Source organism: Typopeltis vanoorti, chromosome 11 (assembly GCF_054136105.1).
Source record: "Typopeltis vanoorti isolate ZY-2024b chromosome 11, IOZ_Tvanoo_1.0, whole genome shotgun sequence".
NCBI classification, from domain to species: domain Eukaryota; kingdom Metazoa; phylum Arthropoda; class Arachnida; order Uropygi; family Thelyphonidae; genus Typopeltis; species Typopeltis vanoorti.
This window is the reverse complement of record NC_143559.1, coordinates 100,735,901-100,752,273: the sequence shown is the minus strand read 5'-3', so window position 1 is coordinate 100,752,273 and position 16,373 is coordinate 100,735,901. Positions and strand designations below refer to the sequence as shown.

Sequence of the window (16,373 nt, the reverse complement as noted above, 5' to 3'; positions counted from 1 at the left end):
GGAGCTGTCAGTCCTTTAGCACATTCTCTCAAAACTCATGGTGAAATACCATCCAGTCCCACAGCTTTACTGACATCCAGAGTACTCAGCATCTGGAACACACTCTCCTCCATCTCCTCTAAACCTCGAACCTGTCTTATCCCTTTAGTATTAAAATTTACTCCTCTAGGATGAAATACTCCAATGAAGTGTTTATTGAACAATTCCACTATGTTCTCTGCATCAGTCACTCTATTCCCATTTTTATCCCACAATGTCATTGTTCCACAGTCATTTCTCCTCCTAATGGTCACATAGTTAAAAAAAATTCCCTAGGATTTTCTTTGGATCTTAGGGCCAAACTCTTCTCATATTCGAGTTTTGCCTTCCTTACCATACTAGTCACTCTCCTGGCCTGTGTCTTATATTCTTCATGCATCTTCTCTTCACCTGTCTTTACTCCAAATTGTGTCCTCTTCTTCACTCATGGAATACAGCTTATTATTTTTGCTAACAAATATTCCTTCACAATTTCCCAAGCACTAATGATATCCCATCCCTCCATGAAACTTCCCCAAGTTGACGTCTAAGACTATTGCAGTCACCTGCCTTATAATTCCACATACGTTCCTGTCTCTTCGATACTCCTGCATGTCTATTCATCTTCCAAGTCAAAACCATATGGTTACTCTCTCAAATTGGTGGGAGAGATGTCATCTCAGTTATTATCAACTCTTCAGATGCTGTGACCAAATCCAAAACTGTTGAACCTCTTGTTCCCTCTATTAAATGTTGCCTAAGACATTTGTCCCTCAAGAATTCTAGAAATTTCATTCCCTTATTGCTACATGCATCTTCCTTTCCCCAATTTATATTGCTGTAGTTAAAATCTCCCATAACAATCATTTTTCTTGCCTTTGCCAGGCTCAACTGTCTAGACATTTGTTCCCTTCCCTCTGTGCTCCTTGGTCTGTAGCAACACCCCACTAAATATCCTGTTCTGCCCACCTCTACCTCACACCATATGCTTTCAAAATCTTTATTGTCACTGCCTTCCAAAGCCTCCACTCTTAGAAGACGTGTGTTGAGGCTTAAGTGCTGCGAAGAATTCATGTTGGAGGTTTAATGGAATATTATCAGCACTGACAAAGGATTAAAACTAATTTTAATACTTCCAATATTTCGTCTCCGTCACAGAGACATCTTCAGGGATTACAAAACAACTTTTTGTAACAACACACACACTATTGTATTATTTTTGTGAAACTAAAGTCCTATCTAGGTGGTGTCCTCTCTATGAGCATTTGCAGGTGGCCTAGGATGTAAAGAGGAATCTCTGATAATTAATTTTGGGAAGTTTAATGCAACTGTATTTGTTTAAGTTCGGTTAATTCCTGAGTGCAGATGCAGACTCAAAGAATAGTCTTTCTTTTTTGAAATTACTGTGGTGGAGCATGGTGTTTTTTTTCCAGGAGATCCTGTGGGTTGTATCCAAAACATGGTCTGCAAGGCCAGATTGACCATAATCGTGATTGCAGATGTATGACTTGTGTTCTTCTAACCGGATGATTGCTGATCTGCCTTTCTGTATGAAGTAAGCCAGCTTAGAGGCACAAGGTACTCTACCGGGTGATTATAAAATAACGTCAAGTGTTCAGAGCCCTCTAGCGAGTAATGTATTGGACGAAACACAGCAATATTTGGTAGACGTACACAGTGGAACGTGGGGATTCATTTAACGAAAAAAAAAATAGTACCAAAAGTCGTCAACAGAGGAAATTTTGGTGCTGCCAAATTAATTTTAGTAGGTGTGACTAATGAATGACTAAATGGCAAATGAGAGACAGCACACATCAATTTCATGACGCTTATTGTTAATTACAAATAAGGTAAGAACGTTTATTGATTCATGACGTTTATTGTTAATTACAAATGTTCCAGGAACTGCATATGGTGCACGACATTTTCTAGTGGCTTGCAACATATCGGAATTGATTTGTCTCAAGTGTAACGTTATTCAATCTTTCAAAGTTGGAATATCGGGTACATGTCCTTGACACACAATGCTTTTAAGAAATCCCCACAGCCAAAAGTCACAAGGATTGAGATCAGGTGATCTTGGTGGCCATGGCCTGGGAAATGCACGACTAATGATTCTTCTGTCAGAGAAATGTTGTCACAAAACACGCGTACCTGAAGTCCGATGTGAGGTGGTGCACCATCCTACATGAAGATGGTTGAATTGAGACATCCTCTTTGCTGCAGTTGTGGAACCACAAAGTTCTGTAGCGTATTGGCATACCTGTTAGCATTGACGGAACAGATGATCACTGGTCCATTTTGGCGATTTTCCTTGTAAAAGTATGGACTGATGATAAAAGATGCCGTAAGTCCGCACCACACTGTGACTTTGGGCGAGTGGATAGGCAGACACACGTGCGAATTAGTTGCAGCCCAAATGTGACAGTTGCGTGTGTTAATATCGCCATTCAAATAAAAGTGCACTTCGTCACTCCATAAAATCTGCCACGGCCATGCATCAACCACTTCCATGCGCGCTAAGAATCTCAAAGAAGTCGATTCGTGTGGTCACATCACCAAGGTGCAATTCTTGAACATGACTGATTTTATAGGGGTAAAACTTCAACATCTGTAGGATTTTCCACACCGTTGTGTATGTGATATCCGTTTGCCGGGATATTGCTCGTGCACTGCTGGTACCCTACACATTCGTCATCTCCTGTTCTACAATAGCATTTGCAACTTGTTCAACTTGTTGGTGATTGATTGGTTTGCATCCACTGCCTACCTGCGCTTCTAGAGTTCCAGTAGTTTCAAATCGCAGAATCAGTTTTTGTAAGTCCTCAGTCCTTTTCGTAAATTATTATATAAATAAATCGTAAATCATTAAGGTGTTGGAGAAGTTAATTAGGATCCACATGAGTGGATTTTTATCACCTCAGTCTTGTATAAAGGATAGCATGGTATTGTAAACATTTAGTCTTGCTTTAGCAATTGCTATATTTTATAACCGAGTGACTGCAGACTTGGATAAGAGGAATGGAATACCATATTTACTCGAATATAACTCGCCTTTGTGATTTTATTTTACGAAAAAAGAAATTAAAAAGTTTTGCATATACCTCGCACATGAAAAAAAGTTTAACCCACTGTTAGTAAGGTGGGGTGTCACAGTTATAGTCAATTTAAAATCTTTGGGGTCTGTGACACCCTGACTTACTAATGCTGGGTTAAACACGCTCATGTCAGGGTGATAGCAACTCGCTCCCCACAGTAAACAACACACTCTCCCCAATAGCCACTATACTGCAGATGCAAGAAAAACAAGTAGTTTTATTGTATCGCTGAATATGGTTCAGAGACATTTGCAGTCTGTGTAATATATTTCTCAACAAATAGTGCAATTAGAGACAAGTGGTATAAAAACAGCACTAACTAATGAATCACATGTCCCCCTCCCACAGAAACTATGCTGTATAGACTCAAGCAAAACCATATGTTGCACCGGTAAACACAATATCTAACTAAAAAGTATTGTGTTTAGTTCAATGGTGTGTGAGTCTGCCCGCGAGCTCAAATGCAAAGCAGCAATAAAATATAACCAAACATGTTAAAACTAAGAAATATATAGTGAATGTTGTTATGGCAGTTTCAGATATTATGGAATTCGGTTGAAGAGAATTAGCATTTCAACTGAAAAATTGTCGGCTTGCTTTTATTTTTGAGTCTCGTGATCTTTTGTTAATACCGCACCAATCATGTGCATGTTTTGCAGCTGCTCTATCTCTACTGGCTTACCATTGCTGTCTGTTTCGCGCTCTGCTTTCACTTCTCATTAGTCATTTGTGAAGGATTGTTCATTGCGTATCTCAAGTCTTGTAAATTACTGGTAATTTTTGCTTGAAATAATGGGAAAGAAGATGATGCTATTTGGGTATGATGCACAAAAGGAAACCACTCTCTCTCTCTAGGCTAGCAATAGCGAATAGGAGCTTCTTGGTATGTCATGCCCATTTACAGTTTTTTCCTGAAAACTTTAGTTTTCAAAAATCCCTGCATATATCTCGCACCACGATTTTTTTAGGTTTAATTTTGCAAAAAAAAGTGTGAGTTATATTCGAGTAAATACGGTTCGACACAATAAAAGTTTGTTATACAAACTCATAGGAATGGTTATGCAAAATAGCATGTGGCATGGATAGGAGAGTAGCCTACTGACAGGTACGTGGGAGTGCTGAGTCTAAGAGAAGAGTGACCAGTGGAGTACCACAAGATTCTGTAATTTGTATATTACTTACTGATAATATTATTGATAAAATTGGGTTGGTGTGGATAGTAATAGACAATTATTTGTGGATGATGTAAAGTTAGAAAGGATGATAAGGGACGTTTGTCAGTGAATGTCAGTTCATGTTGTTAAATGCAAGGTTATGCATTCTGGACTGAGGATATCATTATTATTAACACCAGACCTCAATGGAGTGAAAAGACACATCACAGGTATCATAATATTAATGTTAATTTTCTACCAGTGGTTATTTAAGACCAGAATATAACGATAGATAGGGAGTTAGAATTTAGGGCTACATTGCTAAGCTGATTAAGTCATCACATTGGATAATTGCAATATTGAAGAGAACACTAACATGTAGGAATAAGGAAATAATTATTTCTCAGTACAAGAAAATCATGACTACTATGTCCAGATATGGTTGCCTAGATTCTGAGGAGATGGGGAGATATATATCTGAGGAGATGGGTGAATGTATTTAAAGAGAGAGAGAGAGAGATGTAGGTATTTAAGTATCTGTGTTGCTAAAAGGCACTCCGTCAGTGTTCCTTGGACTATCTAGAGGGGCATGAATAATGATGATGATCTTATGATATGAATATTTTTATTAAGTTTAGAAATTGTGGAAAGTATGTCATGTAAGCTATTGCTCTGTTATAAGCCAAAGGTAAGTCTTTTTCATATTAAAAATAAATATTCAGTATTTAAGTGAATTTCTTGAATCCCACTAGTTTTTGAGATTTGGTATAAGTAAAAGAGCTTACTCTACTGAAATGAGTTGTCATATTATAATGAATGTATATATAAAATCTGTTTATTTATTTATTTCATAGGAGATGTATTCAGATGTTTGGAGTGTTGGAGTAGGAAAGATACTTCTATTTGCATACCAGAGGGTAACATATTTGAATAATTCATTAATATATCATATTTCAGAAACATTTAATTTAATAGAAGAAAAGGAATTTTTATGTGGCTTGATTATATCACATGAATGTTTATTGTATATGTTTACAACTGCTCTAAAGAAGTATCAGTTCAGTCAGTCGGGTCTGCATGTTTGCAGGATCTGTATTCATGTTTTTGTGTTGGCAGTTATAAAATTGCATGTCTTCAGTGAGTGTCATTTGGGTAGAATGGCTTGTCACCTTTGTGTGTGTCTGCATTAGGCTACTTATGCTTAAAAATATTACCTTGCTTATGCTAATACCCATGGGTTCTAAACTGAACTTGTGCATCTAATGATGAGAAATGCCTAAAAGGGCCAAGAAAATAATGACTTTGAATGAGAAAATCTCGATTCTAGATAAATGTTAAGAAGGGCTCATGTATCAACAAAAGTACTGTATGATACATAAGAAACAGGAAACCAAGATCAGAGAGGCAGTGCAAACTGGTGAATTCTTACTGTTAAATATGTGGTATGAATGTTGGTATGATTTCCACTAATGCCCTCATTCTTTATTTCTCGAAGCATTATTCACTTCATAATGTAAAGATTACAGGCTAGTCTGCTTCAGATCATGAGGTGTCTGAGGCCTGCTGTGCACAGTCAAGCTCATTGAAGAGAAGGGATATAAACTAAACAGGTTTTCAGTGTCAGTGAGAGACAGCAAGAAGATGCCTTATAGTGTATTTATATGGCCATCAAACAGAAGGCTTCAGCATTAGAATAGCATGAGATCTGGTTACACTGCTAGTTTGAACAGTGCAGCAGAAGACAAAGTCTGGCCTAATTTTCCACATGCAGAACCCAAAAACTCTTAGATAACATAGGAAGAATATACTGCCTGTATACTGAATGTGGAATGCAAATGCCTGGACTATGAGAACCACTTCTTGAACTGGTTTCACTACTGGCTTCATCTTCAAAGTCAAGAAATACATTGAGGAAAAGGGGCTTCCATTTAAAGTCCTCTTTGTGCTGGACACTGCTTCAGTACATCCAAGTGATGCATAAGACTATGCAAATTAAGATGAAGAGGTTCGCATCGTCCAGGCATTTGCATTATATTTGCACTATATTAATTATTTATGCTTTTAATTCTTCAATTTTCAATCTCATTCTTTGGAGGCTCTTAAATTGGCCTTAATTTTTGGTACCACCCTCCATCTAGAGCTCCATCTAGCATACTCTTATAGAAATCTATAAGTGTATGCTAATGACATCATCATATCATATTATATCATATGCAATGAGAAGGAAATGAAATCGTTCTACACAGCACATGAATTTTATACTTGATCTTCTGGTACAAAATTAAACTTGGGGAAAACCTGTCTTGTGGAGAGGCAAATGTGAGTATGGAACTGATGCTCCTATCAAGTTCACCTGGTCAAGTGAAGAGCAGAAGTTTAATTTGTTTTCCCCAAGTTAAATTTTGTACCAGAGGATTAAGTATAAAATTTATGTGCTGTGTAATTGATTTAATTTTCTTCTCATTGCACATGAAATTATATAATAATTGTACTGTCATGAGCATATGCTTATAGGTTAATCTTCAATTACAGGTCTTGCATAATAGTTCACCTTGGTAATGCCTACAACTGAACACATAGGTACTCTGGCACACTGTCAAAGTACTGCTCCCCCCCCCCCCTCCAAAAAAAAAAAAAAAAAAGATTTTCTCTTTCAGATTCAAAGGGCAATCACATGTGTTATCTAGAATCAAACCAATTGGACAACTATTGCAGCGCTCTGCAAGCCACTCAACTATGGAGGCCATGGTCTGCTCTCCACTGAAAACGAACAAAATTACCTTTCTTTTAGGATTTTTCTTCTACTCAAGATACTTCAGACCAGTCAGTTCTGCAAAACATCTATTACACATATCCTGAAAGACCCATGAGAGGTCTCACACTATCCATAATACACAACACTCTATTACCTCCCAAGTTAACTTCATTCTTCTGAGATGCTCTACAATGCTGGAAAAGAACCATAGAGATCTCCTAACTGATAACATGAAATTGATAGTACTCAACAGCCTACTGATGAGAACCCAAAAAGCAAAATTGCAATACAAATATGTGCAAATGGCCATCATAAAAATCCTTCCAGACATCACCTCACCTTGAGGAATCCAAATTACTACTGAAAACACACAATTGACTTTTTGGCTAGTGTCATCTGAATCTTCCCTGCAACTTCTACCCACTAACCTTCAAGAAAATATACCACTTTTTCACGTACCACCTCCACCTTTTCCTTTTATATATGCATCCATATTTTCATTCACATCTGTACATCTATCCAGGCCACCCAACTTTCAACGGGATTTCCCTATACAAAACAAGATGCAGCAGACCAGATACATACATGCAGTAGTAGCTTTGGCTTAACATCTTACCTACTCTTGCAAAGCTCCACAAATTCCAACCCAGAAAATACAATCTTTGCTTCTTCTGCAACACCCAAGATATTTTGCAACACACACATCTGACCTGTCCTGCAAACAGGGAGAATAATCTCATATGGCATTGATACTGTCTCCAGACCTGCAACCATACAGATGCAATGCATTTTATTGACATCTACTCCACAAAAAATGTATAGGATATGTAACTTCCTCATTATTACTGCTAAGGCTGTAATCTAGAATTTTTACTTAAGAAAGAAATCCAGTACCCATAAGTCACTGAGTCCAAGTGATACTGCAAGAAAAACTTACATAGAAGCTATACAGCCGACTGTTGTTCAAATACCATCGCCACAGAGAACAAAATGGCATTGCCCAATTCAATGGAGAGTGGAACCCAAGCAGTGCTTTTCTGTGAATTGGAGATGATAAAATGAACTTTCTTGTAAAGATAAGAAGCCACCCAGAACTGCAACGTGGTCTCTGTATCAAGAGAGACTTGTCTTTCTTTCTCGTTTACGTGTCTGTTTTTCTGCATTTTGTAAAATGTAAATAATGTGTTGTTTTTCTGTTTCTTCAAATGTATATATTTAATTGTTTAGTAAAAAAGAAAACATGTCTATTTAGATCATGTATGTTTGTCTAGAGTCACGAAAGGAAGCAGACATGTGCAAGTTCACTCCTGCTTTAAATTAATTTTTTGTGCACTTTTAAATTTCAGTTACTTGCATGTTATATACCCACATAAACACCAGATCTATTGTGCTACAAAATTAGTTTTTTAAATACCTAAAGTTAGTTATTTTGAGTTTTTTAAAAAATAATTCCTTTATCAACTCAACAACAGTAAGCCTTAGGGTTATGGGTAGTAGCCAAGGCATATGCTTCCCTGAATTTTCATAAACCTGTTGCCAGCTAAAGCTCAGCTAACATAGCCACAGTATGCATTGATGCTCCACCACTAACAACAGTTGCTATCTCTGGCTCAGCAGGAGTTAGTCAAAGGTTGCAAGATTATGATGACCATGAAAAGGACAACAGCCAGAACACTACTTACAGTAATGGTCAAATGTCAGTAATTTCTCCTTCATATGCATATATAATTGCTGTAAATAACCCCACATGAATTTCTTCCATTGGTAAGCTGCCACACGTCCTATTAATGCAGAAGCAAATGATGACTGCATTTCCCAATACAATGGAATAGTTATTTTTGCTATTGAAATCACATTGCCAGAGCAATACTTTAAAACTGTAGAGAAATAGGTTCTGCTGAAAAACATTATTCATGTCTTAAGAGTAGCAGGCACTTTTAAATGTATTTTAACATGACATCACGGTCTGAAGAATTAATAGAAAGGGGAATTAATATTGACACATGGCATATTAATGGTTCATCCATTATGCTTTTTCTCATAAAGATTAACTATTTCAAACATTCTGCCAGAAATCAAGAGATTGTTATTGAAATATGGGCAAAATATGCACTCTGCATGACTCTACAACTAGGTCTGAGTTTGCCTGCATCAAAAGCTTCCTGAGGTAAGTTTTAATGCACTTTGTAGAAACACTGATTCCCTCCATACTAAAAATAATAAACATTGAAATTGACAGAGTAGCCTACATGTTCTTCATTACTGAGACTACTCAGTGCTTTTACTACCACAAGCAGAATCACATAAAAAAAAGTATGACCATATATTCTGAAAAAAGTGAAACTAGCTGACACCAGCATGAATGATAAGAGACCAGAAAACCAGATGGTAAAATCAGATTCTAAATCAAGAAATGCTGCTGAAATTCCACCTTTGGAAGAAACCTTTCAGGCACCAACTCGAAGCAACTTTAGAGAAGAAGCACAGCCAATGTTGGAAGACAATTAACCAAACAGCCAAAACATAACCAATGTGTCTGCACAACAGAAATGCCATATTCAAGCATGCTCCATCCATTCTAACAACCAGCAGAAGGGGATGATGAGTTTAAAGTCCACAAATCCTTGGATGATGAGGAAGAAGAAACAGATGCCATTATTTCCCACACACACACACACTGAAGGGACACTATCAACTGAGCTGTTTTCTCGAGAGCATTCAGGGTTCATCACAAAAACAGTTTACATCATACGACTACCACTTCAGTGGTCTGATAACTCAGCTGGAATAAATTAAAAATGCCAAAAAATTATATTCTTGGTTTCATCCTTTATCCATGTGTAAGCAGACTTTTCATGTGAAGTAACTTCTTCATGTGAAGTACCCAGACTGACTAGTGGCCCTTCCTACTACCCAGACTGGTTTTTGACCTTTACTGAGGTATGTTTAAGTGCAGGGATACCTCTCCAAATATTCTGAGTGATCTATGAGATCACTCTAAAAAATCACTGAGTGACACTAAATCTCACTGAGTGATCCTAAAGGATCACTACTAAATTCATTACTCCTGGCCTGGATCACTCCAGGACAGGAAACTCATCAGTGATTCTACCCAGCAAAACCTGCCACCGAGTGGAACCTCTCTACTCAACTGTAAGTAAGTAAACCTAATGATGAGCATTAATAAATGTCATCAGAGGGGACCCAGAAGTGATACCAACATTGAAGTAATGTGAAAGTCACATTTCCATATACAAGTAGACGAAAGATGTCTCACCTTATTGCTAAAACACTCTGCATTAGAGATAGATGTTGGAAATTTTTTTCACTATTTATATTATAAATTAATGATGCCAAGAAATTATCTTCCTTCATGCTTACATGGTGATCAGAATACATCATGAAAATTAGAAACAACTACTACGTTAGAGTAAAACTTTAGTTTAATATTAAACCAAAATTAACACTCCACGTTCCGACCTTCACATTAAGGTCATCAACTGGAGTATACACACACAAATGTGATTATATGCTTAAACTCGGTTGTTGTGATACATTTTTAAAAATAGATTTAATGACTTAAAAACTGAGATTACTTATAAAGATTTAATAAGAATAATACAACTAGTTTCGGCTTATAATAGCCTTCATCAGGTATTCTTAAAGGAAGAGAATAGTAATAAACATTGAAGTATCTAAAAACTGGAAAATACAGGTAAAAAATCGCCACACATAATTGATACATAAAAAATATTTTTTCAAGTTGTTCTAACAGGCATGCCATTGTTTATTGCAAGTATGCGTGCAGACTCACGTGAACGCCAATATTGAATAACTGCAACATGGCTATCTGGGATGTTATAACTCAAATTGTTGTTTAAGTGGACAGGATTCAGAAGGATTTCCCTTGATTCTATAATTTTTCTCTCAAACTCATCATCACAGCGAAAAATATTTTCTGATCTATCCCAGCAAATGGAGTGGCTTTGTTGATCATCATTAGGATTATTTGAAAAAAGAACATGACTGGATAACACAGTTGCATGTGATCTTTTGTAAAAGATGTCTCTTTTATGCTCTTCTATACGTTGCTCAATAGATTTGTTAGTTTGTCCAAAATAAGGGATATTGCAATCACACCATAATTTATATACACCTGGATATTTTAGGTTGTGATGAGGAGGCTTTGGATGGCTGATTAGAGAATGGATTTTAGGAAGTGTGGTGAAGAATGTCTTGATGTTATATTTTTTAAGGACTTTTGCTAATTTGTTAGAGACTGTGCTAATGTATGGAATGGAGATCTGCCTTTAAAATTAATAGTTTCTGTTGCACTGTCTTGGAGGATCCAGAAGAAATTTCTTAATCGTTTTTTCAGATTAACCATTTTGTTTAAAGATAAGAGAGAGTTGATTTTTAAGAACTCGTTTTTCTTCAAGAGGGAAGAACATTTGATAACATTTAGAAGTGGTAACAACAGCTCACAAATTGACTACATTTTGACTAGAAGAAAACATCTTAAGGTTGTGACAAATTGTAAGGTAATTCCAACAGATCAAGTAGCACAACAACACCGACTGCTGTGCGCAGACTTTAAATTAAGATCGAAGATAAGAACTTCTGGTTGCCATGGGATGAAGACAATTAAGTGGTTTCGCTTAAAAGAAGAGAGTGTGAGGAATCATTTTAGGGAGAGAGTGTTAGAGAGGATTTCGGATGGACTGGAAAGTGTACAAGATTGGTGGAAACATAATTCAAAAGTAATCCTGAGCTGTGCAATTGAGGTGCTTGGTGAGACATCTGGAAAGATTAGAGAGCAGAAGGAGGGTTGGTGGTGGAATAATGATGTACAAGTGGCAGTGACAGCTAAGAGGAAGGCAAAGCAGAAGTGGGATGAGTCAAGAGTGGAAGAGGACAGAGAGGTGTACAAAGAGAGAAAGCAAGAAGCCAAGAGAGTTGTGGCACAGGCGAAGGCCATGGCATATCAAGATCTGTATGATCAATTAGAAACAAAGGAAGGACAGAGAAAAATTTACCAACTTGCGAAATGTAGAAATAAAGCAGCTAAGGACATCTTACATGTGAGGCAGATCAAAGATGCTGAAGGAAGAGTATTATGGAGGGATGTGGACATAAGAAACAGATGGAAAATATACTTTGAGGGACTTCTGAATGAGGAAAATGCAAGGACTCACAGAGGAGATGGGCAGCCTTCTGAGGGGATGGTGCAGAACATCAGTAGAATGGAAGTGACGGAGGCCATGAAGAGGATGAGGAATGGAAAAGGGGTGGGCCCCGACAGAATTCCAGTGGAGGCATGGAAGGCACTGGGGGAAGAGGGAATTGACCTGCTGTGGGACCTGTTCATGAAAGTTTGCCAACAGGAAAATATACCCGAGGAATGGAGGGAGAGTACTCTTGTTCCCATCTACAAGGGTAAAGGGGATGCACAAGACTGTAAAAATTACAGAGGAATAAAGTTGATGTCCCACACAATGAAGATCCTAGAAAGGGTTCTTGATGGTAGATTGAGGGAGGAGGTGGAGATTGCAAAGGAACAATTTGGCTTCATGCCTGGTAGATCAACAACAGATGCTATCTTTGGGTTACGACAGATGATGGAAAAATATCGAGAGAAACAAAGGGAGCTACATCTGGTATTTATTGATCTGGAGAAAGCATATGATAGAGTGCCAAGGCAAGAAGTCTGGAGGTGTCTGAGGGAGAAGAAGGTGCCGGAGAAATATGTCAGGTTGGTGCACGAAATGTACAGAAATGTGAAGACAAGTGTTCGGACCTGTTTGGGACAGACAGAAAGTTTTCAAGTAACAGTTGGCTTGCATCAAGGGTCAGCATTAAGTCCGTTTCTGTTTAATATTGTGATGGAGGTGGTAACAGAGGAGGTGAGAGAAGATGCACCTTGGACAATGCTGTATGCAGATGACATCTTGCTGTGTGTAGATTCAAGAGAAGAAGCGGAAACTAAACTGGAAAGATGGAGAAAAGTACTGGAAGAGAGAGGTATGAGACTGAGCAGAAGTAAGACAGAGTATATGTGTTGCGCAGTGGGCGGTGGCCAGGAGACAGACCTGGAGCTGGAAGGAAATGTCATCAGGAAGGTGAGAGACTTTAGATACTTAGGTTCGACAGTGGAAGAAGATGGAGGAGGTGAGAAGGAAGTGGGATGCAGGATACAAGCAGGTTGGAGGAACTGGAGGGAGATGGCTGGAGTGTTATGTGATAAGAGGGTGCCGATCAATCTGAAAGGCAAAATTTATAGGACAGTAGTGAGGCCAGCTATGACATATGCTATAGAAACTGTGGCCCTGAGGAAAAATAACATTAGCAGGATGGAAGTAGCAGAGATGAGAATGCTTAGGTGGATGTGCGGTGTGACCAGAAAGGATCATCTGAGGAATGACTATGTCAGGGGAACAGTGAAAGTTACGAACTTAGGAGCGAAAATACAGGAGGCAAGGTTGAGATGGTTTGGTCATGTGATGAGGAGAGAGGACGAATATGTGGGAAGAAGGGTCATGCAGATGGATGTGCAAGGAAGGCGGAAGCGTGGGCGGCCAAAGAAGAGATGGAGGGAGCTGGTAGAAGAGGACTTGAAGATGAAGAACTTGGATGTGGTGACAGCCCAAGACAGGAAGGTGTGGAGGAGACTCATAATAAACAGTGACCCCACTTAAGTGGGAGAAGCTGCAGAAGAAGAAGAAGAGAGTTGATTTATTTCTTTTTGTAGTTCATCTTGATCATTCAAGAGAGAACGTGCTCTGTGTCCTAAGGTAGATATAGTTCCAAGTTTTTGTGGTGGAAAATGATGAGAAAGATTTCATCATTCTCATAATTTTCCACCATTTTGGTTAATCAAAATTTCACAGGCTCCTTTAAATTTCCATTCATACCAGGTTTTTGTATGATGTAAAGAATAAATACTTTTCCAATCAATTTGGTGTAGGTTGTTAAGAGCATGATCTGAGAGGCCTGCTTCTCCAAAATTGTCCAATTTAATGTGTCGTTTGTGTTCTTTTTCATGAATAAGGATTCTATATCCAGTTTCCCCCAACATAGGGTAAGTTACAGGTGCAATAGATGCAATAAACTCCAGGGTGTACCAATGGGGGGAAAGAATCCTTAGAAGAGTTGAATATGTTTTTTTTTTCTTTTTCTTATATTCTGGCCACCCAACTTTCAGTGGGATTTCCCCTATACAAAACAAGATGCAAGAGATCAGATACATACATGCATGCAGTAGTGGCTTTGGCATAGTCGTGAAGATATTTTCAGGCACAAACTTTGTTTGCTCACACTTGGATAAAGGATTAAACTAATTTATTATTGGCATAACACCTTATCTACTCCCACAAAGCTCCACAAATTCCAATGATGGAAATTGTATTCTTGATTTCATCCTTGATCCAAGTGTAAGCAAACAGTTTGCATGTCAAGTAACTTCACTTCTGCGCTACTTGTATATAGAGGCTGATGACTTCACATCAATTGCCTTAGTATCCCATAATGCAATGCACATATCCTTATGGACATGTATAATGCTATGGATTATGGGAAGGCCCACTTCCTAGACTGGTTTCAACCTTTATTGAGGTCTCATCTGGCTCCCACTGATGCATCTTACTCAAAGCATCTTATCTGCAAACCTCACATGGTGCATCTCTCAATCTCTGGCAGAAGAATATAGAAACCTAACTGAAAAGATGGACATATCAAATCTGCACTTCAGATGGCTGTGCTAGAAATCATATCAAAAGCAGGTTTTAAACAACCAACAGCAGAAGAATTGATGCCTACACATGTTCTATATATGTACATAAGATTATTTTTTAATTTTAAAAAAAAATGATATCTCCCCCCAAAAAATTAAGTTCTTGTTTTCTTAGACATAGATCGATTAGTAGGGAAGGTGGACTTAAGATGAACGTTTCCAAATTTTATTTAAATTAATAAATAATTTTTTTTTTAAATCATTAATTAATAGCTGCATATCCATCTTGCTGTCTCCCTCTCTTTATCTGTCTATCTAGGTCCAAGAAAATTGAGGCTAGTTGATCTAGTTAGACCTAGATCAATTATTAGTGTAAAGGTGGGCTTACGATAAAAATTTTCAAATTTTTTAAAAATTCATCAGCCATTCTTGTTAATATTCATTGCTAATGAATGCTTCATTGTTAATGTTGCATTCAAAAATTAACCTCTCAGATTTGCCATAGTATCACTTTTTTCCCCATTTTATTTTTATAGTGATGTTATAATTTGTACATTGCATAATTAATTGGAGAAGGAAAGGAACATATTAGTAACTCTGCTACTAGTATATTCTTTCTAGTGATTATATTAGTTGCTTTAATATCGTTTTGTTCTAGGTATTTATCAGAACTTTCCAGTCTCCCTCCTAGATAATTAAATTTGTTACTCAGTGTTAATAATCACTGTTATAGAATTATACATTATGCTTTTATATATTTTGAGTTAATATTTATTGTTATAATTACCAAAAAAAATTTAAGTTCATTATTAAAACCAATAGTCATGCCCAAAAGATGTATTTAGTGAATAAGTGAAGGAAGAAATTACTTTTTTTTATTGAAAACATCTCAAAAATGATGATATTGAAATGGTTCAGTGTGCCATATGTAATGCATAGTTTTCTGTTGGACATAGAGGATGTTCCAGTATTTTTTGACATATCAAAAGAAAAAAAAAATTAAACAAAGAAAGAAAGAAGAATCCACAACAATGTATGGAAAAGAATCTACAACAATGTAAGAAAAGAAGATATAGTTGCCACTAATAATCCATAGTGTTCAATCAATGGATTTGCTCACCCAAATAAATAATAATAATAACAAGAAGCTATGTGACAAAGATTACTCACTCCCAAATGAAAACACAAGCAATAATTAGAAATGTTCTCTCTCCATGAGCAATGGAACAAGTAATTACTTACTAACGTAAATTAAACTAATTGATAGCTCAATTCATATTGACATAAAATTAGTACCAATTTTAATTTATTATTATTTACAAAAAGGAGTCCAAACAAAAGTATTGGAGTTGACTGATTTACCTGGAGATATGTCAATTTAATTACTGATCATATTTTACAGAAAGATATATCATTCAAATGGGATGTGCAGCCCACATTTTAACACAATCTTATGCAAAATGTCACAGAGTGATTGCCGACTTTCAAAATACTCTATATTCTTATGAAATTTTATCAATATCCGCATATTTATACCATAAGGATTGAACAGCTAAGATTTCTTTGTGACTTTGCTGATGAAGAATATAAATCTATTAGGATACAGCAAAACATGTTGG

At 37.1% G+C, this 16,373-nt stretch overlaps 1 protein-coding gene across 1 annotated transcript in view; it reads left to right on the top strand.

Moving 5' to 3' along the window:
* Positions 1–16,373, top strand: part of LOC150101877 (serine/threonine-protein kinase ATR-like) — an 860,597-nt gene that overhangs the window by 605,724 nt on the left and 238,500 nt on the right. The window contains exon 41 of the mRNA XM_090399924.1: positions 5,125–5,187. Coding sequence (XP_090256050.1) covers positions 5,125–5,187 — 63 coding nt within the window. The remainder of the gene's footprint in view (positions 1–5,124; positions 5,188–16,373) is intronic.